Source organism: Xyrauchen texanus, chromosome 41 (genome assembly GCF_025860055.1).
Source record: "Xyrauchen texanus isolate HMW12.3.18 chromosome 41, RBS_HiC_50CHRs, whole genome shotgun sequence".
Lineage (NCBI taxonomy): Eukaryota > Metazoa > Chordata > Actinopteri > Cypriniformes > Catostomidae > Xyrauchen > Xyrauchen texanus.
The window spans coordinates 9,745,366-9,769,756 of NC_068316.1; the positions used below are offsets into that span (position 1 = coordinate 9,745,366).

Below are 24,391 nucleotides of genomic sequence, written 5' to 3' on the forward strand. Positions count from 1 at the left end.
TTCCTTTAAAAAGAGTGATGCCCCCTTTCTTTTGGGCAACAGGAAGTGGTGTAATTCCAAAACTGTACTCTGATAAACCATTTAGATTTTGGTTTCATGAAAAAAATTCGATACAAAATTTACCAGTTATTAAATGGCTACCAGCATTTAAAAATAACGTTTTCACTGTGGAACAATTGAATGGGATTTGTTATAGATTCTGCTTATATTCTACAAAAAAAAAAAAAAAAAAAAAAAAAAAAAACGTCGTTTTTGTATCTCGAACCATTTTTAGTCCCTGATTTAAACTACTCTGAACTATTCCTCTGGAATATTTTCATTTGGCATATTTATCATCAGTAGATGGCAGCATGTAACAACAGTGGTCTTCTATTAAAAAAATTAAAATACTTCATACTTCAATTGAACTAAATCACCTCAGTTTATATGGCTTTTGCCATGCAAGTCAAGATATATGTTAATATTCAACCTAACATTTACTGTGGTTAAATATAGGCCCTGGGCGTTTCAAAACATTTATTATATCTATATATAACTTTTATTATTTAATTAATGTGGGTGTCTAAAAACAATATCGTCCATGTTTTTAGGTAAAAAGATAACCTACAGTGCTAAATAATCTATAAAAGACAATTTTCTTCATTCTGTCTATTCATAATGTCAACCAAAGGCTACATGTAGCTACTGTTATCCTATAGAATGCAACAACATTCCTAAAAGGATGTCCTGTATTAATGCCTGTACACTGCAGCATCCATGCTTGTAACCATAGAAATAAAATAGGCATTCTAAGCCCGCCTCCTGCACACTCCGTCATTTGACTGATTTTTATAAGTACTTGGCGCAAATACTGTATACGCACACTGATGCTTTCACACGGAGAACCGGAGAGCATCTCCACTCACATGTTTTTCTGTTTGAAGTTTTATCATCGGAGGAGCAAGTGTTTGTTTTTCATATACCTAAAATGAAACGAGCACCATTTCGCACGAGACGTTGGTAAATTCGAGAATGGATTAATCAAAATAATACATATGTGTCTATAACATTACTGCACAAGTATTATGTCGATCTGTTGCTCTCATATGTAGGGGCGATGGATTGTATTGTAGTTGCCAGAATTAAATAAGCCTTTGCCAAGGGAGAAAAAAAAAAGATATATATTTTGGGAAATGGGCAGCAATGCAATGGATGCTAAAAAGAAAGATGAGAAGAAAAATTCAAGAAAAAAGAGAACGCTTCGGATAAACATGCCCGTAAGTGTCTATTTGCCGATACTTATTATTTACTATCACAGATGTATTCAACCCTAATAATAAGGACGTGAACTGGAAAAATTAATGAGCAATATGTCTGTATAGTTTTAAGTAATGACTTTGTGAAATGACCTGTTATTTGAGAGTCTTAGTTTAATTTTTGTTGTTGTAAAATGTCTGTTTGTCTTTACTGAATATGTTTATATTTAAGAAGTGAAAATTCCTCGAGATTTTTCAATAAAAGGTTTTTGGATTTTATGTATTATAATTATATAATGCATAAGAAGTATATTTTAAATAATTGTAAAATTATTTGAATATTATTTATATTTTATACACATGCAAATCAGTTTCATATTAATATACAGTATACATATACATATATTCATATTATTATTATGGCCACACCCCCAAACATTTTGGGACAAAGAAAAGTCCAGGAAGTCCTCTGAAAAATATGCCAGGTCATAAAACAGTGGCATGTATGGTCTCAGAGATATTAACCAATAAAATAATTTCCTGCAGGTTTCAGGTAGGTAAATATCAGTACAAACTCAGTAGATGTCTCTCACTGGACCCTTACTGCATTCAGAACAATTAGCAGATTGCATAAATAGGAATAATTAATCTTGACCAGGTGTTGACTGTATCAATTGGCCCCATATGTCTGTAATAGACAAGGAGTCCTCATCTCTGTACAGACTCAGTTAATGTGTGGTTTGTATTAGAACTTCTCTCTTATGTTTATGAAAATAGAGAGGCTTTCTATTAACTTGTCTGTATGACCATACTGTCTGTATAGCCTCTGCTAATACTGATCAATATTTATCCTGTTTAGACAGAGATACATTGTTAAGAGAGAGATATTAACAGCAGAGTCCAAGAAATTGAAATTTCATACACTGTCAGCGTTTCAGCTTATAATTTTGCAAACAGAGTAACAGGCTAAAAAGTTTATATAATTATTAGATTAAAAAGTAATCTTTGCAAAATAACTAGTGCTTGGGTTGTGTCAGTTCAAGATCATGAAATCATGAGTCTCTAGTGCTTCCTGTGTTAGGGCCACTGAATAATAACCTGCTAATTAACGTGTTAGTGTCATTATCAGATCAGTGTCATTACTGAGTAATCCTGCAGCAGGAATACATAAACAATATTTATCTTTAGGGAACACTGATTCTATCATTGCTGAAATGGACATGCATATGTAATTTGTTGCATTGTGGCATTTTTGGCAGTTTCCTGACATTATAACAGGTGTATGTGAAATATGCAGTGGTTTAAAGGGCAGTACATCTCACTGAATAGTCTCCTCTGCTGAAGTCTTTTATTTTAGGTCAATAATATTTACAGTAGCTTTGTGATCTAGGCATGAAAAAGACTTAAAAATGTTGTAATTCACTGAAAAGGCTAATACATCTGTTTATAGCCACAGTGGCAGCTGTTTTGAACAGATTGAACAGAAGTTTTATATTAACTTCATAAATCTCCGGATATGTTGAGAATCAACGTGAAATTCAGGACTTTCTATAAAATTGATTGTAACAGATGCTCGTATTTAGATCAAAAGGTGGAAGTGGGACACAGCGAGATCCAGCTCAAAGGGGCTTTATTTCCCACAGCTTCATATATATAATATATATATATATATATATATATATATATATATATATATATATATTCCACTTTTCAGTGGTCACACTCAAATTGATGCTTTTTAGCACAATACAAATCGCACTCAGGAACACTCTGCTCCGTGCAGCTTTCTCTCCCTCTCTTTCGGTGGATCTCCCCTGACTCTCACTGTTAACATAAAAATGGTAATTAGTCACAATTCATTTCAGGTGGATGTCCTTACAGCTTTCTCCCCAGATGGGTGCTTGACCACACCCTCACCTGTGCATACTCCCACCGCCCCACCAGGGGAACCTTCCGAATTGCCCACTCCCCTGAGAGGAAGTCAATGACAGCCATCTGTGCCCCCGGTCTGTGGACCAAGTCGAACTTAAATGGCTGGAGTGCCAGATACCAACGGGTGATCCGGGCGTTGGCATATTTCATGCGGTAAAGCCATTGGAGCGGGGAGTGGTCTGAACAGAGTGTGAATACTTGTCCCAACAAATAGTAGAGGAGAGCCAACTTGATGGCCAAACACTCCTTCTCTATGGTGCTGTACTTTGTCTCTCTCAAAGAGAGCTTTTGACTAATGTACTTCACTGAGCATTCCTCCCCCTCCACTACTTGGGACAGAACAGCACCCAGCACCCTGTCTGATGTGCTTGTCTGTAAAACAAAAGGGAGAGAGAAATCAGAGGAATGCAGAAGCGGCCCTCCACAAAGTGCAGCTTTTACCTGTGTGAAAGCTTGTTGGCATGACTCCGTCCACTGGACCGGGTCTGGGGCTCCCTTTTTAGTGAGATCAGTCAGCGGGCTGGTGATGTCTGAAAAATTAGGCACAAACCTTCGATAGTAAGGCCCCAGAAGCCCCAGAAACTGTCTCACCTCCTTTTTGGTCTTGGGTCTTGGACAGGTCACGATCACTGCAGTTTTATCAATCTGGGGTCACACCTGCCCATGACCCAAGTGGAAACCCAGATACCGTACCTCCACCCACCCAATTGCACACTTCTCCGGGTTTGCTGTGAGCCCAGCTTGTCACAGTGTTCTCAAGAACCCCTTCAGATGCTGCATATACTGTTGCCAATCATTACTGTAAATAATCCTGGGTATCATGTTGCGTAGTCCACCAAAATCAAGACAAAGCAATGCCCGCATGCTGACCATTCTAATGGCCCGACGAGGTCCATGCCAACTCAGTCAAAGGGAACCTCAATCAATGGAAGAGGGCGCAATGGTGCTTTTGGAGTGGCCGGCAGATTCACCAGCTGACATTTACGGCATGTCGCACACCACTGGCTAACATCCCCATGAATAGAAACGGGCCATGAGGCAGCTTAGCGTTTTCCCCTTTCCCAAGTGGCCTGCCATCGGACTATAATGAGCTGCCTAGAACAACATTTCCCAACAGCTCCTTGGAACTAACAACTGGATTGTATCTTCTTTTGTCTGAGTATCCTGCATCACTCGATACAACTGATTGTTTATAATTGAGAAATATGGATATGTGAGTACAATGTGTGGCTGAAGGAATTGACCACCAATTACTTTCACTTGGTCAAACACATGCTTAAGAGTCTCGTCTTGCATCTGCTCCAGAGGGAAATCCCCAGCGGGAATTTCCCTAAGGGCTGGGGAAGCCGAGGCACCGGCTCCACCTCCCCCATCAGCGCATTGCACACCCCAGTCCATACCACTGTATTACAGGTATTACACTGTATTACACACAACCCCTTTTAGTACCCAAAAGAGGATGGGTGAGGCGGGAACTAACCACACCCTCAATGTTATGCTTTTGATCCCAAAATTGAATCGTTACAGTCACTGTAGGATAATGAAGGTGAAGGTGAGGTGTGTGCATGGGGATATTTACAGATTATTTGTATCCAATGCCCTATTTTGAACGAAGCATTGATGAATAGAGGTTTGGTTACAACTTGATCGGGGGCAGCCTGTGGAGTGTTGGGGACCCGGATCAACGTCCTCACCTCTATCACGGGGCACTGTTCATGAACGTGTCTCAGCTCTCCACAAATGCCAACAGACAGGCCTAAACCTCACACCCACACCAGTGGCGGCAGCTTCCCCCACCTGCGAGGAAGAATGAGTAGAGCCGGAGGAGAGAGAGACAGGAGTGTTAGTAAAACCGGGGCACCGGTCTCGGGGAACTGTGCCTCTGTTTCTGAGGGAACATGATTGGTCGGAAAGAAGGAGGGGAGGGGACGGGAGAGGGACCACAGAGAGAGGGGGGGGCTCGCCGGCCCCCGGGTATGCCGCTAAATGGCCCTCTGCCAACTGCACTGCTTCATCCAGCGATGCTGGAGTTTGGTGATGAATTGTTCCAGTACCATGAGATCAATGACACTCCCAAGATTGCTGGGCTTCTCGGCCATTACCCACTGCTGGCGGAGCTGTTGAGTGAAGGCAAATAAATTGCTTTTCTCAGCGTCAGGTTTATGAACTGCTGGCGATGCTCTTCGGGACTGCGGCCGACCCGCTGCAGGGTGGCTTTCTTCAGCTCAGGATCCTTCAGGAGGTTGTTGACTGGAAGTTTTGTTGACAGGGTTTTAGTTGTGCCTCCCTGGTCAGCAGCAATAGGAAGTGGACTGCCCATTGTGCCCGTGGCCATTCCAGTGCTTGGGCCGTGCACTCAAAGAGCTCCGGCTCATCTTGCGCCCCCATCTTCACCAGCGTCACATGGGGGTTAGCTGCTGCCGGGGTCACAACATCCCCAGACTCTCATTGTGAACATGTAAATATAATTAGCCACAGGACATCTCAGGTGGATGTCCTTACCGCTTTCTCTCTCCCCAGACGGGCGCTTGACCACGTCCTTCAGGTTTAAATCAGTTAACTATTAGGGTTAATTAAATCACATTTACTGCTCTCAATAAATGTTGGTAAATAAATAACCGAAAATAGGTTATGTAGAGCAATGTTATTACTGTACATACTGTACATACTTTTTGCATGTAATCTTTGAACCCATATGAACCTGCTGTTATTTTTTATGTTTTTGTGTGTGTGTGTGTGTGTAAATAGGCAATAGGTTAAGTGAGTTCCATATATTTTTGAATACCTTAGGATTGCTTATTAAAGTTTAGTTTAGTTGCCCATATCTTTTTTATATTCGGGAGTGTATGGGTATTTGATAGTAAGAGTTCATAATGCAGAACTTTAATACAGTGATTAGTCATTCTCTCCTGTGGTCATTCCAACCTTGGAATGACAACCCTGTCCACTGTGTCTTCTGAGTTAAGAGACATGTTCTTTGTAATCATGTGACATTTTGCTCTGTATACCCAAAGGAACATTTTTTAACGCTTCTATGTGTCATGATCTTATTATGTGAATGCTTGCTCACATGTTGTTGGAATATGTTTTATAAAGTTCTTCTAATACAAATAGTTGAATTTATCAAGGTAAAATATACTAGTCAAAGTATACTAGTTATTAAGTTTAGACCACGTGTGACCTTTGGTTGAGTAATGATCCTTTGCTCTGCCCTTTGAACTTTGCAGGGCCCCAGTGCACACTGATCTGAAGTTTAGAAGGTAATGATGTGTGTTTTTCTGAAAAGTGAATGGTCCAGTGCTCTGCTCACAGATTAAAAGCTGCAGATTGTCATTTTTGCAATGTAAAAAATACTTTCTCCTATCCAAGCTTAATATGCAGAGACAACTATTAGTAAGCCACTTGTAAGTTAATTTCTCTGAAACGTGTAAACACTGTGTAGGGCCAGCATAAACAAGTTTAGACAGTTATATGTGTGCGTGCATCTTATAAAGTGAGTTTTTCATCGTTAATACACAATTATGTTTCAGTTGCATGTTGTAAACTTGCATCTACTTGAGTTTATGGTAATTACGTTCGAGTGAGTGTGTGTTTAGTGTGCACTCGTTTCATGCCCGTTTGGTTACACGTAAGTTGTTAGAAAAGACAATTGCATTGATTATAGTGTTTGCACATTATTATTTTGTTTGCTAATTGTCTTGTGTCTCAGATGGTCAATACACTGATTGCAGTAATATATTTGCTTATTGATAGTGTTATTCATTCTTGTGTTGGCACTTGAAGTCTGTATTGTTGTTCTATCATTTGAATTGCATTGTATCTATTATTTAATCTTTATTTTGTACAGACCACACATTCCTATGTCATTGTTCATCCTACCTGTACTTCATCTGTACATCTAAACCATCTAGAAGTGATTAAAGTCACTCAAAGGAAGAACTGTTGTTGACTGAATTATTGGGCTCTGACTGGTGTGGCAGGGTGAGCATGAGACAGACACATTGGCTGTGGTGTCAAGCCACAGAGAGGCATTTATTGGAAATAATAATCAAAATAACATGTCCATAAAGGGGGATAAAAAAGTGTCCAAGAGAATAGTGTTCATAACAAAGGGGGAATCTGGAATCCTCGAGATGAGAAGGGGCTCCGTGAGGGGTGGGGTAGGGTCCACGGAATGGCCCAGGCATGAGCTGGGTACATCGGCCACACACGCTTCCCTCCAGGGTCCACGGCGCGAGGGACGGCGGCATCTTTGGCGGCCTGACTTCCCAGGCCTGTGGCAGGTGAGAGGGGAAGGCTCACCGGCCTTTAGCCTGTCGGCCGCGACGTGTGCAGTTCTCCCCCGGCAACTCATCTAATCAGCCCAGGGGGTCCGAGGAGCGGGTCCGGTGGCACGTCAACTCGTCTGAACCCACCCAGCTCTGGTCCAGGTTGTGTAAGGATGTCAGTGTGCGCACACATGGAGATTTGAAAATGGCTCCCCAAGAAGAGGTACGCTCTGCTTTTTAAAGACAATGGTAATGAAGCATTATTCACAACAGGTGTGCTTCATTCACCACTGTCAAGCTTATTAATTATGAACCTCTTCTCACTCTCCTGCCACAGAGTAAATGCTTATTAAATGCCACTTACCCTTTACTGCAGCTGGGAGGCTGTCCTCGTGTTTTCTCCATCCCACTCCAGGCTTTCCATCTAACCGGTGAATGAGAGGAAGAGTGACGTCACTGTTGGTGCCAACCGTTTACTGTGATTCCTCTGTGTAACTGAGAGGAGGTGCTATATTTCAGTGAGTTATGTATGTCCTTGTTTCTTGGAGTAACCCTGTGTTAATCAAATTGGATTTCCAAGTGCTTGCATTAGCAGTTCCACTGGCTCATCTCAATACAAGACCACAACAGCCATAGCTCTTCCATGACTTGTATATGAGGGGGTGTTATTTTTTTTTTATCACTGACCAGTGCTCATTTGCAGAGGTAATATTTTGTCCTGCTCTTTACCCTGGAAATCTGGGTTTGTAATCGGGTTTTGGACTCCAAGGATATGGAGGTGGGGTGCCCTGAGCCCCCATCTAGGCGACAGATGGCTTGTCTACTTTGGCTGTGGTCCTTCTATACAAGATAAGGAAGCAGACTGGCTCGGATCTGTGTAGGAAGGAAATTGTGTTTTATTGTTGATCAGTCTCTTTCCATTGGAATATAAGGTAAACCGGTTGAGTTGCTATTTTATGGTGCTGCAAACAACATGTGTCAATAGACATAACATCCAGCCAACTTTATCAAACCATGCTTTTGAATAGTTGAATAGTACAAAATTATGCTGTTTACATTGTCTTGTGTTTTTCCCTCAAAAAAAGTAGCTGAATCCTTTCTTTATAAACTAATTTCAGGGATGTTATTGTAAATTCTAAGCAATGCGTTTGGTTTTCTAGAGATTCCACTTATCATCAGCTGGGAGTGAAACTGCTTTGAAAGTTAATCCTGTTACCATGGATATGACTGACCTGTTGTGAGACAAGACAAGATTTGCATGTTGAGAAGCAACATGAGTAAGGCATAATGGACGGTTATAATTATGGAGAGAGTGCAAGGACATTAACAGTGTGATTAGGTTTTTGGGTTACCCAGATGAATTTACAAAATTAAAGTAATTATCACAAATTAGTAAAATAGTGGAAACTGATGACTCTATTAAGAAATGCGTACATATGAGAACCAATTTGCATTATTTGATTTGGTCTGAACAACGTGTCTTTAAAGTCTTTAACTATCTTTAATAATCTAGCTTTTTCCATGAAAGTGCAGCTACAATCTTCTTGAATGGGGGAACACCGAAATCTCAGAAACGGATGGTTAAAATTTTACAACACTGGAATCGTAAATTGTCCTTAACCTCAGATTACGGAAAAAAAAAAATGAAAAAAATATATATATTTATTCCAGCCATGTATAGCTAATGTGCATGCACATTCTTGAGTTGATTGACAGATGGTGTCTGTATCTAAAATGTGATTGGCTCTTTTACCTGTAAGATGGGACTTCCTTTCTACATCTGTTGAACTTTGGATGCTCCAATTTCTCCTATTCATTTTAACAGAAGTGGCCCATCTCTGCTAAATAGTCTCTAGTGTCATTATAGTGACTGCCTGTGGTTCCATCAAATTATTTTGACTTTCGCAAACCATGGTTACAGTGAGGCCCTTACAGTAGAAGTGAATGGGGCCAGTCCATAAACATCAAAATACATGCCTTTTCACAGGTATAGCTACAGTACATAAACATTATACGTGTTAACATTATTTCCGTGTTATAAAATCATCTTCTAATCATATTTTTGTAAAGCTGAATCCAATATTAAAACTTCCTTGTCATGATGATATAATGTCAGAAAAAACTGCAACCTTGTAAATCCAATAAACATTGGTAAAGTTTTGATTTTATCACGATAAAATCATGTTAACACATATAATGTTTACATTTATGGACTGGCCCCATTCATTTCTATTGAAAGCGCCTTATTGTTACTGAGATATTTGCAAAGCTAGTGCAAAACTGCAGATTTTGTTTTCCTATTTGTTTGAAAACGTCATGACACATACATTTTTTATACAATTTTGCTATTTTACGTGTTGAGTGTTTTGCTTGAGCTTATTTCATGTGTATTGAAATGGGCTTATAAGTGGTCAGCCAATTTGTTGGCTAGGCCTGTTGATTTGTAGATATTTGTGAGTTTTCATTCTTGTCCATTAGCCACCATTCTCTCTAGATATCGCACATAGAAAACCCATATCGGTTTACCTCTAATGACTATGTAGTATCTATTGCTGTAAGTAAACAAATTGTATACAAAATGTATACGTAACAACAGAAGCTGCAGGCCACGTCTACACTTAATCGTTTTTGCTTTAAACTCAGTTTCCAGTTTCCTAATGTATTCCAAAGTATACAATAACAGAGAGCTTTTTCGAAAGTCTTTGTTTTCTGTGGTGGAAAACGGCCATCTAATATGGACGTAACAAAATCAGTGTATTTTCAAATAAAACATATAAGTGTGGATGTGGTCACATAATGTGTATTGTTTTGTATGTGTAAGTACAGTATTCTATGTGTAGTGGGGAAAAGGTCATGCTATCAAAGGGATTTTGGGCTGCATAGTACAGATCATGCTAATTCATCACAAGTGTAATGTTTAGCATATACAGAGTGACCGCTAAACAATTGTGTCTTCTGTGTTGGTACAAGAGAGGCTTGTGTAAGAAGGAAACGTTTGAAACACAAATGCACTTCAGTAGCTCTGTGGTTTGTGTAAGTGGACCTCAGCTGTTTTTTCTTCTTCTCTTAAATGTCACTTGCTGTGTCACGTTTACATGTTCTGAGCTTTTTAATAAGCTTTAGGTTTCTGCCAGAGTGAGTTTATACTTGCTGGTGTGCACAAGTTTCTTAACTCTACGTTAGCATACAGCATCAGAATGGACGAAGAATTAAAGAACAACCTATACGTATGTTGAATTTTACTGTTTGTTTGATACTGTTTTAGGATAACTGATTGTAGAGATGGTTACTTCTGTATAATGTTCCTAAACTAACCAAAAGGAACACCATTTATCTTATTTGTACCCTTGGTCATTTTTTTTTGTAAAGGTCAGGGTAAAACTGGTATTAATAGCTGCAGGCTGAAATGACTTTTGTCATAGAACAAAAGCTTATTGATCCCATTGGAGTTTCTAGGAAATCATTGTACAATCTATTCACCTGACACTAGCTACATTGTAGGGGCTGAGTGATACCTGATGTAATCTGTGCATTTACAGGTTACAGATGCATTTACACAGACCTTTGCTAAATTGCAGGGTGGTCACATGAGATTATGTTTCCATAAAAACCGGTTGAAATGACAGAGGCTGTGTAGATGTTTTCTGATAGGGATGATGTGGGCTCTGTGTTGGCTAAAGTGATGGTGGATAATTGGTAGAGTCTCTTAATCTTTGAGGAGGACAGTGGAGACATTGTGGAATTGATGTGAGTTGAACAAGGCTCTTCTTCTAAATTGTGCTTGTATTGCTGGGTTGGCATTTCAGCCTTTTTACAGGTTGTAATAGACACCCACAGTGTGTCCATCTGTTAAATCTGACGTGCTTCTGTTAAACTGCCTTTGTTGTTTATTCTCTTTCGTTTCAGCCTTTGATTTGAGCAATTACTTTACCGTGCCCCAAGGCTTAAACATTAGTCCATTAAAATATGATATGTAAGAATAGTGAATTGTTCATTTTGTCATTTACAGCTGCACAATTCTGGATTCTTTACAGCGCAAATGTAGCAGTTTTCTAATATTTAATTTCTGAAATGTTTTAATTTTTCATGTGAGTGAGAGGTTCCACAGCCTTGAAAGTGATTTATAATAAGCAATGTCATCATATTGTTTGTTTGTGCTCCACAGGACTTGAGCTCATTCGCAATGCCGTTCCTGGAAGGAGATGCGGAACACTCGAACAAGGACTGCATACGCAAGGTAACACAACCCATACACTCACAAGGTTGAGCCAGCAAGAAACTAAATATTGTTGCATTTTGAAAACAATCACTGATATCAAAAACATGTTAAATTGCATTTTTAGTGAGTGTGGCATTATAGCTGCAACATGTTTTTCTTCTTTTTTTCCTGTATTGTGTGTATTTTTTATCTCATTCATTTAGTGATTAAAAATGAAATCCAAAATTGCTCCGCATTAAAAGGCAGACAATAGTACACCGTCCTAATGATGTGTACTTTCAGCAAATGTATCCCACATTTCATTTGTTTGTTTGAATTGCACAATTTGCATAGTCATTATGATGACATCACAAACAACTATGTGATATGTGTGTGGTCTGGTACATAATTACAATGCTTGCAAGGCTGCACTGTATTATTCCTCAGATGTTCTGGTTAGGGTTTATTCTAAATAATTCAGCCTGAACTGCTTAACAGACTCTATGATAAATAATATTAATCTTAGGTGTGCTTTGTATTTTAGTTTTTTAATTTTATACTTTTTTAAAGAAATTTAAATTAGAAAATCTCCCATTGAATTACACTGACAGAATGTTCAGCGTTCAAAATAACTGACAGCAATGACATCATCATGATATTTGTATTCTGTAGTACAATTGGTCTTTTTTAAAATGCATTTACACACTAAATTTTGTCTTGTCTTCCTTTAACCTTTTATAAGAGCATTTACACTGTATTGACTATGCGTTGATTCTCATGCGATTCTGACAGAAAACATGTTGTGTGATAAGTGTCATGACAACGGCACAGTCTAAGGCAACATCCGAAATAATACATATTCAGCCACATCCACACTACTGTAAGTTTAAGTTTGAAACATTTGTTCCCTTTCGATTCAGTTCTCTTGACATTGCTGTAAGTACAATGGGGAGTGTCCTTCTGCACAAGCTTGTTGAAACACTTATACAATCATGCCAATCCTCTGATTGGCAATTTTGTCTGAGCCCTGCCCCTGTAGGTGCGCAGTTGGCCTATATAAGTGGGCGCTCAGTCACCATTTCTTTAGAATTTTCTTCCTTCAAGACTGCGAACTTTGTCTTTGAATCATCACTGCGTCGTGATCGAGATACACTTACAGCAGACGGAACTTCTCGGCAAGACGTGAACTGGACGACTCGTCGCCATGCTCTGTTTTCAGTGGAGGAAAACAGTGTTCTAGTGTCGGTGAGAGGATTAAACATAGGGATTTCTTTTATTTGTTCTGACGTGGCCTTCATTTGATAATGCATTGATTTTGCTATTTTAAAGGGATAGTCCACCCAAAATTGAAATGCCATCCAAGATGTATATGACTTTCTTTCTTCAGCAGAACACAAAGATGTTTAGAAGAATATTACAGCTCTGTTGGTCCTCACAATGCAAGTGAATGGGTATAACAAATTTGAAGCTCTAAAAAGCACAAAGTAATAATACTCCAGTGCTTAAATCTATATATTCAGAAGTGATATGATAGGTGTGGGTGAGAAACAGATCAATATTTATCTTCTTTTTTTTTTATAAATTCTCCTCCCTGCCCAGTAGGTGGCGATATACATGAAGCCAAAAACAAAAGAAGAATGTGAAAGTGGTGATTTATAGTAAAAAAGGACTTAAACATTAATCTATTTCTCACTAACTCTTTTCATATCACTTCTGAAGATATGGATTTAACCACTGGAGTCTTTTATTCTGCCTTTATATGCTTTTGGAGCTTCAAAGTTTTGGTACCCATTCATTTGCATTGTATGGACCTACAGAGCTGAAATGTTCTTCTAAAAATCTTTGTTTGCTTTCAGCAGTAGAAGGAAAGTCATACACATGGCATGAGGGTGCGAAAATAATGAGAGAATTTTCATTTTTGTGTGAACAATCCCTTTAACACCAGATAGCGAATCCAGAAATGCAATTTCCACCACCAAAGATTGAGACTTTTGAAAACGCTCTTTATTACAGCATACTTTGTAAAATGATGTTATGAAACTAAAAACTGAATTTTCAGATGAAAAGAGATTAGTGTGGATGTGGCCTGAGAGAGACATTGTAACTGATCCCTCAGATTCAAGCCACACCTACATTCAAATGTTTTTCTTTGAAAAAGCATTGATTTTGCTAAACAGACGTGCTCCAGTACGCGTGTTTTGGAAAATGATGATGTTAGGAAACTGCAAAGATGGACTTTTCAAACTAAAACAGATTAGTGGTCTTTGTCTCTCTTGAGCATTTGGTGCCGTTTCAATTGTGACACCAATCATGATATGTTGATGCATCACAATGTATTGAATTGTGCCATATGCATCGCAATGTATATCATATAGTGAGGTAGATGCAATACCCAGCCATAGAAATGTGAATATCCACTTTAAACTTGGAAAATGCTGTTAGACTCCATTTGTGTCTGCCGTCTCTTTGCCATTAGTTTAAAAGCTGCCACACCCTTGGCATCCTCAATTTGTGCCATCACTCTGATGGAACATGATGAGTCTGCTCTAAAAACCTGATTTGTAATTATGTTCTTCCTGTCCTGCTTCATGGCTTGTTTCGCATGTACAGAACTCTCATTTGGAAATTATAAACTGTACCCAGGAGTGTAATTACAGCTGTTACATGGAATTGTTAAACAAGCACCGTGTAATTGTACTTACTTACTTTTACAGTGGCCCTGAACAATATTTGGACACTTATGTCACTTAAAATGTATTGTCATTACATTAGATTGCAAAATATGAAACCAATGGCATTTATTTTAAAGATATACACCTGTAAAGCAAAACATTTCACAGAAGTAGTTTATTTCATTTCAAATTAGAATAAAAAGAGTAGACTTTACTTTCTGGTTGTCATACTTAGTAGAACATGTTTATAGCTAATGTGATGAACTACTAGTACACCTGTTAAAAGTAATTACAAAAATAACTCTGAAAAGCTAGTTTGTTTGCAGATACTAACTACTTTGATATGTTTTTATCTACTGCAATGACATAAATATGTTTTTAAGTTTGGCTTAAGTGTCCAAATACTTTTTGGGAATTCTGTAAAAATCATCATATGTGATGATCAATCAATCAGCCATAGAGACCCATAGACGCGAGACTAAAAAGGAGATAAATCACTTGATATGTCTCAGGGTTGTATTTTGAGCCCTCCTCCTTTCACTTGTTGAAGGGGAGATGGAGTCACAGAATGTGAAAAGCTCTTTTGATACTTTAGGAGGTTGTGAATACGTAGTGGTTTTGGAGAATACACTTTAAGTTCAGATGCCCTTCTTTCTACTCCACCGCTTTTGCCAATGACCTTTTCTTATGAGTATGTTGTAAACACTGAATATATTTACACTGATTATGTTTTTCCATGTTGAACAGATGTAATGTTTGATTAACCCTCAGCAAGGTCAATGCAAAATCACCAGTGTGGACGAACATTTGTGTGCAAATAAAATGCATTAGTGTTGTTCAAACGTTTGCCACGGGAATGGCATTTTGGATTGGAGCCAAAATAAGGGTAGTGTGACTCAAAACTGCTGCGTCAGCGTGTTTATCTTATCTCGTGATCAAACGTTCAGGACCACGAAAACTCAGTGTCAGTACAGACTTTTTCCATCAGCTCTTAAATGCAGAAACAGTTTTGTTTCTTTTTTTGTTTAAAAGAATTTCCTGAGTTCAATACAAGTAATGTCTATGGACAGCATCAATGGCATGCTGTCAATTACAACAGAAAATAATTCCGACTCATCCTTCAGTTTGTAGAAAATAAGAAATAAATTGTGTTTACAGTAAAGCATTTACAATGGAAGTCTATGGGGAAAGAGATTGCACTGGAATAAACATTAAAAAAACAATCGGTTTCAAAAGTATAGACAATGTTTATAGGAACATAAGACTAGAGAGATAAAATTGCTTGCTTAACCTGTCTATGCAAAATGATGTCCGATTTTTTAACTCCTGTCATGACCATGTAAAGCCAGTAAACACAGCAACATTTGATTCATTGTTTCCAAGAGTTCCAGTACCCTAGAATAAGCCACATTATGCCGACTTACTGACAAGTGGCATCTCCCATTCGACATTTGTGCATCGGCTTAATTGTGTTTACCTTGCCTTTTGACGCGATCGGAAGTGTGTTGCATCAGCAGCGTGGGAGACCGGGGTTTGGAATCCGCAATAAAACCAAGAAGCAACCATGTTTGCATAGTAAGTAACGAGTGTGATTTGGAGGTTTTCCGATATTTTTTTGTGCATTTTCCCCTCTAACATTAAAATGTTCTGCTCTGATGGTAAGGTTTAGGTTTCGGGTTGGGGGGAACAGTTTATAAAATCTGCATTCCTCTTCACTGTATTACAGCCTGTACAGTTAAAAACAGCTAGCTTTTCAACTTGCTTTTGGCACCCATCTGTGGACATTTAACTCGGAAACTGAATCTCACACGTTCCCATACGCCCAACAACACTTACCGCTTTGGCCACTGGGGGCAGTGTTTTGAATTTTGGTAAGCACAGAACAATATTAGCTAAAGACATTTTTACTGTGAAATCAGTCTGGCCTAGCAAAGTATTCATATTGCTATAAAGACGATTTTGTCAACATTTTAGCTAAATTAATGATTTGTTTTTCATGATCTGTAGTATCTCGCTTTTAACTTTGCTGACATCAGTTACAAGTCCCACTTTATTGTATTCAGAGAGAGAGAAAGAGAGAGGAGGGAGAGAGAGAGAGAGAGAGAGAGAGAGAGAGAGAGAGAGAGAGAGAGAGAGAGAGAGAGAGAGGTTGTTATTATGGTTTGTGTTTAGGTATACAGTGAGGTATTTATGCTTCTGTGTGAGCCTCTCTGATTTAACAAAAGCCTCTTGACAAAGTGGCTGTCTAAACAGTTTTCAATGGCTTTGTCAGTCTGTCTGCTGTGTGAAAGTCCCATGTGAATTAACAGTGCAAACATCAAGGACCATCAAGAGCAAAGAGTCTGAACACATCTGAATGTTACGACGTCTCTTCATTCAATACCTTAATGACTGTCCTTCAAACATGCCGTCAGTAGTCAGCCCAGAGTCACATCATAATGACTTACAACAGGAAATAAGCTTAGTTTGTAAGGGAATTACAAATTGACATTGTTATGACTGCCCTTGAATGTTAAAAACCAATAAGCGAACATTTTCTGTGGTTGCTCTGTGATGTTAAATAAAAACTTTGATGTAAAATGGACAGCATCCGTGGTATGATGTCGATTACAACAGAAAATAATTCCGGCTCATCTCGGGGACAATAGTATAAAGACCAAAGTGACATCACGATGTGACGTCTAATGTACAACGTCTTGAGTTTACTGATGATCGTGTCTTTTCTCTCGTGAAGCTCGCTCTTTCTTCCACTTAGATGGTAAATATAAACTGACAGTTAATTTAATCATCTGCACGGATGGCGAGTAGACAATTGTATTGATTATATTCGGCCATTTAGGCCTACTTTTATAAATAGCTTATAAGTAAAAACATTTTTTGTTTGATGTTAACTTACAATGTGTGCTTTAAAGAAGGATTGTTCTTTGTTTTTTTCTGCAGTGCATTTCACATAATGCTGCCAACCAATAACAATATGCCTATAAATAACTCTCATTTGAGGAGGCCTGGGTAGCTCAGTGATTATTGGTAGTGACTACCACCCCAGGGCGTGCTGAGTGACTCCAAATCTCCTAAGCAACCAAATTGGCCCAATTGTTTGGGAGGGTAGAGTCACATGAGGTAAACTCCTCGTGGTCACTATAATGTATGGTTCTCGCTCTTGGTGGGTCGCATGGTGAGTAGCGTGAGAATAGCGTGGGCCTCCACACACCCCACGTCTCAGCGGTCTCCTGTGCTCAACAAGCCAAATGATAAGATCTGCGGATTTCTGGTCTCAGACACAGAGGCAACTGAGATTCGTCCTCCGCCACCCTGATTGAGGCGAGTCACTACACCATCACGAGGACTTTGGGAATTGGGCATTCCAAATTGGGGAGAAAAATAAATAAATATATAAATAAATAAAACTCTCATTTGTGTGTTCCTCATCTCTAGATTATTAATTTTGAACAACATCAATTTTGTAGAAACTAATGGAGCCACATTGATTAGACTGTCTGACTGATGACCTATTTCTTAAGGTTTGTTTCAGCTCATGAAACTCACCTGTGATTGGCTGGATAGTCACTACTTCAGCCCAAAGTAACAAAACCCAAAGAACACTGTATAAAAATCCACCATTTGGACTCAATATGGTTTTAGCTTGAAAATATGCAGGGGACCAAATCACCTTTTTAAGAGTGTTACGCCCTTGACTTTTTTCACCATGTAGCTATAAAAAAGTAAAGTGAAATGTTACAACTTGCCTCGCCTAAGGGCATGTTTTAACAGGTGAGGGGGACATTGTAACATACAGCGTATACTCCTCCACCAACAACTGTATCTGAACTAATTAAAATAAATAGAAGATAAAATAAAATATTATGTCAATAAAAGTACTTTTTTAACTTTGTCATGTATAATATATCAGTCATTTTGACTCTTAACAATGAATAGCCTACACAAAGCAACTGTGCTCCTCTACTTCAGTTTGGAGTGTTTCCTGCATGAGACAGCACTGTGTTACTATAATTATTATTTTTATATCAGTCGCTAGTGCACTTCTTGAGGTCAGGAGAGTGAGGTTTTTACACACTGCACAGCTATCTACCAACTGGCTCCCGTTACACTCACCCCCTAAACATCACTCCCATCCCGGGTTTAGGCACCAATGTCATCGGTTCAGTTCGCTCCGCTCCGAACGGGACTCAAACCGGTGTCTCCTAGCATGGGTGCGCTAACAAGGAGGCTAAAGGCTACAGCCTCTAGTGTCAGTCACTAGCACACCTCTTGAGGTCAGGAGAGTGAGGTTTTACTCACTACACAGTTATTTACCAGCTGGCTCCCATTACACAAGCAAGCAACCACTTAGCAATGCCCCAGAACTGCCTAGCACAAAGCAATGTACTAGCAGTTGCCACCAAACATATTACATTGCAAAAATGTGTCAGTTAACCTAAAAAAAATTGCCTCATGTGGTAACATGTAAAAGAACTGGTTTCATGAAAGCCAGAAATTGTATTTAACATTACTAAATCAACCAGACTACATTAGGTTACACTAACATACTGTAATTTTGTAATTGTTTTCTCTCCAGGGAGAGCTTAACTGCTGCTCAGCCAGCCCAACCAAACATTTCTTCAGCCGGGGTCCATTTAGTCGGCCCTCTAGCCCCATGTCCGCTCCTGCCCATTCCAGAAACAGCCCTGGATCTCCCAAATCCATCTTCCCCTACCCCTCCAATCACGACTCCTCGCCAAAGAGTTCACGCCGCCGCAGTTTCACTGGAATCTTCCGCTCATCCTCCAAAGACTCCACAAATCCCTCCACCTCTCCTGTCAGCATCAAACTATTCTCTCGTGCTAAAAAAGGTAAGAGCATGTGTACCATCGATTTACACATTTAAACCCATGAAACTAACATTACCTTTTGTAAAACTCAACAATCAAAGGGGCCATATCATAAAATTCTCACTTGCTCATGTAATATGTTAGATGTATTATGTAATACTCAAACATAAGCAATTTACAAAGAGGTCGTGGAAACAGCCTGTTTAATTCTAAGGGCAGTAGAGACGGTGCAATATGGTCATGTAAAATGAAAATATTGTCTATTTTTGATGCAAGAAACCTTGACTAATATTCAAGTAGACTGCAAGGGGAAAATTAGGATATTACCCCTTTACAAGTTAATAATTAACAGTGCATGTCTAAAATATGGTTTATGACAAGGTGTGACTAATGTAGGGTAGTTGAGTTGGAAATGTTGATCTGAGCTGGTTTAATCCTCAAGAGAATAAAAATAACATTCAGTTTTATTTGATGATGCCCTTTATTTAACTTTAACATCCAGCCAGAATAAAACATGATATTTTGTGGATAAATTACATCTAGTAAATACTGTATCCAGATAAAAGCACCCATATACACTTAAAATGTGTTGTAAATAAACTCAACAGGTATTAAAATGTTTATTAGCATTGTGAGATGAGATGCTCTGAATACCATTATCATGTCAGAGCAAAGTGAGTCAGTGTCTGTAATGTACACAGCGTTTAGTGAAACCTTTGACAGGTTGTTTGGGTCCACCTCAGCCTGCGGTGCGTAATGATTCGGATAATTGCACTGTATGCTGATTTAATGGAGGCATGGGTATTCTTAATGCACAAGAGCCTGATAATGAATGCAGCTGTCACATATGCTGTCCACGTGAGTCTGATTCAATGATCAGAACCAAGAGGAGGGATAGTAGTCCATAAAGAATGTTTTCTAGAGGAGTCCCAGGATGTCTGGCAGTGGTGTAAGTTTTGGGGTGCGACTACCTGTTTGACTAAACAATGACGGATGGTTGTGGTGCAAAATGCACTTACAGCAGCTTTAAAATGGCATCATGAGCCAAAGATGTTGATGCATTCTGAATCTAATCAAGAAAGCAGGTGATTATTTTACTCTAACTGTTCATTAAACTACATCATTTTAAATGACTGTATTTTAAAATCTAACATAGTCCCTACTTACTGTAGCTTTTGTCTTTGTTTAGTCTCTCTGACAAAAAAATAATCAGAGGAAACCTCATCCACGCCCACACCGTAAAATTGTTATCAATATTTATAAAATGAAGGCCTGTCTTGTAAAGAGACTAAGAGTATTACTGGAATGGAGTGACCTGTATTTAGATCAAGAGTGAGCTGAGTATGGCTGGTTTTAGAGGTTTGGAGGTGGAAGACTAGTCTTCTGGCCTTCTCTTTGCAGTACCATGGTACAGTGATGAAAGTAGGTCGGAGGTCATGGCTCTGTGCCGTCAGTGACGTGATAATGGTTGTGCCAGACTAATACGACAGCACATTACCGTTCCATTTATAATTCAACAATGCTCTCTTGCTAAACCCAGAATGCATACCAACAACACAATAAGTATTTGCATCAGTTTCATTTGTAGTGTATATATAATTTCATTTAATGCGTGAAATAAAATAAAAAGTGAAATAGAAGCATTTTTACAGTTGGCCTTTGACTTTTGGATCCCACTGTATAAATATACTCTATCTATCTATCTATCTATCTATCTATCTATCTATCTATCTATCTATCTATCTATCTATCTGTCTGTCTGTCTGTCTATCTATCTATCTATCTATCTATCTATCTATCTATCTATCTATCTGTCTGTCTGTCTGTCTGTCTGTCTGTCTGTCTGTCTGTCTGTCTGCCTGTCTGTCTGTCTGTCTATCTATCTATCTGTCCATCTGTCCGTCCGTCCGTCCGTCCGTCCTGTCTGTCTGTCTGTCTGTCTGTCTGTCTATCTATCTATCTATCTATCTATCTATCTATCTGTCTGTCTGTCTGTCTGTCTGTCTGTCTGTCTGTCTATCTAGCTATCTATCTATCCATCTGTCTATCTGTCTGTATATCTATCTATCTGTCTGTCTGTCTGTCCCCGTCCGTCCATCTGTCTGTATATCTATCTATCTATTTATCTGTTCATCAACATATATATATTTTACAACTTTATATACAGAATATTCAGGATTTATAATTTACAATTGTATATACAGAATTTATATAATTATTTACTGTTATATATATATATATATATATATATATATATATATATATATATATATATATATATATATATATATATATATATGTAATATATTATTATATATGTAATATATTATTATATATGTCTTTTTTTATTATTGTTTAAATAAAGTCAGTAAGCCCTGGCTGCAAAAATGTCAAATATGAATGTAGTGAACATTTGTGTTTTTTTGAGCGTGTGGGCGAGTGTGAATAGGTGAACCACAGCTTCAATATGCACAGTGGGGATTATTCTTCTTTATTAACATATACACTTACATAACAGCACTACACTGCTGCTCCACTAAGCCATTAGTTGATCTAGCTAGCAGACTTTCTCTGTCTGCTGAAAACTACAATATTGATTTATTATTCAATTCTGAGGTGGAGCTGGATGACTGGATGAGTCTGTCTGGTAATAAGACAGAGCTTGCTGGATTAGAATCCAATCCAGGGAGACATTTAAAACATTAGAGGCATTTGAGCAATAAGGAAGATGTTGTGTTTATGTTTTTTTTGTACTCTATTATATCCATCCATATTGTTAGTGATTTATTTGCAAAGTGTTCTGGTGCATTTGCACATACACACGCATAATTTCTTTAATGGATGTGCATCCAGATATGGGTCACCATTGCCATCTGATTGCACTCACTGGTTGACTGGAATTTTGTTTTGATGGATCCATTTTTAGCTCTGATCAAATCCTGGGTATTTACCTACAGTATCTCAGGGACATATGCTTCTTTGGAAAGTTTTTTTTTTTTTTTCAGAAAAGGAGCTTCTGTCAAGCAGTGTTTGTCATTCTGGAAATTACACCTGTCTGGAACTCATCCTATTATATTCTAGCAGAATAGTGAAAATGTTCAACCTTTTAGAATGCAGAAAGCCCATAATGAAATCATGATTGCTTTCATACAAATGACAATAACAGAAATTAATCCTCAGCTCTCAGACATGCTCAGAACACTTTGGCAGGAAATGTGGAGATGAGGACAGCATTCTATCTCTGATATGGTGACGATTTATTTTTTACTTCAAGAAAACCATGTCCATGGTGGACTGATGCTTTGTCATCCTCAAAACACTGCGTTTAAGATCCATAGTCTGATTGTTTTGTTACACCGCCATCTACTGGCCAGAATATAAATGTTGTGCTCTTGATTTGTCCAGTCATGATCCACAATTAGGCTTTTGTTGAAAAATGTCCTGTGATGTTTTCTGGGAACATGTCAAAGGGAGTGATTTGCAAAATGTTTTAATCCTATTTGCAAAACTATGGGGTGAAAGTTCAATAATATGTATCTGTTATTATATTTATAGTATATTGAGTTGTACTGTTATTTACTAAGTTGATATAGCAACACATCAGGAAATATATTTTTTTAAGACATGCTCCAAGCAGCACAAAAGTGGTTAGTGGATTAATATGTTATTTTACATATGGCCACTAGGTGGTGACAAAGTAAACACAATTATTGACAGCTTCAGTTAGGTCCTTTATGGTCCTAGTAAATTTACATGAATTATTAAATAACTGGATGTTATACAGACATTGTGTGTGTGTATATATATATATAGAAGATAGCATGCAAACACATGAAACGTTTGAAATAGTGAGGTCCTAGACTTCTAGAGTGAAATCTGGTTAGCATCATAACATTTATGTTCTTCTTGAATATCTCAGTTACCATTCACTTTTATTGATTGGAAAAAAGTCCCATCTGCCTCACATCTACTTTTGTTATCCTCATATCTGCTTGATTGATTATATAACATGATCGTGTCTGGTAACATGTGAATGTAAAATGGCTAAAAAGCATTTTAGCTTAGCATAAAGCTAACAGTATACACAGGTTTATTTCTATTTCTTCTTCTCCAAACTTACTTCAAGCGTACTTCTCTGTCTGCTCGTATGAATGTAACACATCATAAGAAAGTGTTTCACCGCTGTTCAGATGCACTTTTGATCGTATAATTTATATTTATAAATGTTTTCCATCTGAATAGACTAAATATTAAATGAAACAAATGACAATAAAATGCAAAGTAATCTCTCCAGTAATAAAAATACTTTTTGAATGTAACTTATTATAAATACCATTGATTTCAATTGTAACTGTAGTGGAGTACAGTTACTTATATTTTATATTTTAAATACAAAATATTCAATTAAAATGTGATAAAAATAAAACAAAATAAAAATGTGTTACTCCCCAACCCTGGTAATACTATGTTTTTTGGACATGATATCATGATAATATATGTTTTTGGACATGGTGTCAACTTAATACCATGTTTTTGACATTGTACCGTGGTAATACAATGGATTTTTTTGGGGAACATTATACCATGGTAATATATTATATATTATATTATAAAATGGTAATACCATGTATGTTTTTTTTAGTTTTCTTGTTTTGTTTTAGTTTTTTTGGACATGGTGTAATAGTAATACCATGTTTTTTTAGGACATGATGTCATGGTAATGTTTTTTTGGACACTACCATGATACAACACCATGGTATCATGATAAAAAAGTACCTTAGAGTACTGTGGAAATATCATGGAATATGAACATTGTTACCATACACTAACATGGCCTCTTATCAGCCTTTACACTTACAAAAAAAGTGTAGTATCATTACTAATAATACCATGTTGTTAAGGACATTGCACTATCTGACCATTTCTGTATTTTCTTTGAGTTATTGATTTCTCCTGCCACTGAAGTTAGATCTGTCTCTGTAAAAAAAAGAGGTACATAAATGAGAACATTAGTGTGCAAATGATCATGGTTATATTTTTGAAACCGAGTATATTCACAGACTGTGTTGATGATCTCCTCGATCATTTTAACTCAAAAGTTAAAAATGCTATTGATGGCATTGCTCCTGTAAAGGTCCGGATGATCACTGGCAGGCATAAAGTACCTCGGAGAATCACAACAGCAGTGAAAAACATAAAAAGAAATTGAAGGAAAGCAGAACGAATGTGGCGGAAAACACAACTTGAAGTCCATAAT

General features: G+C 38.0%; 1 protein-coding gene across 5 annotated transcripts in view; it reads left to right on the forward strand.

Annotated features, from left to right (window-relative positions):
* The first annotated feature begins 874 nt into the window (after positions 1 to 874).
* The window catches only part of LOC127634560 (5'-AMP-activated protein kinase subunit gamma-2-like), an 81,596-nt gene continuing 58,079 nt past the window's right edge, over positions 875 to 24,391 (forward strand). For 2 of the 5 annotated variants that reach the window (XM_052114169.1, XM_052114173.1), the window contains exons 1-3: positions 875 to 1,256; positions 11,601 to 11,672; positions 18,882 to 19,155. In XM_052114169.1, coding sequence (XP_051970129.1) covers positions 1,173 to 1,256; positions 11,601 to 11,672; positions 18,882 to 19,155 — 430 coding nt within the window. In that variant the 5' untranslated portion in view covers positions 875 to 1,172. Of the gene's footprint in view, positions 1,257 to 8,052; positions 8,141 to 8,348; positions 8,368 to 11,113; positions 11,183 to 11,600; positions 11,673 to 18,881; positions 19,156 to 24,391 lie in introns of those variants that run through there. The other 3 variants (XM_052114170.1, XM_052114172.1, XM_052114171.1) reach the window with 3 other exon arrangements.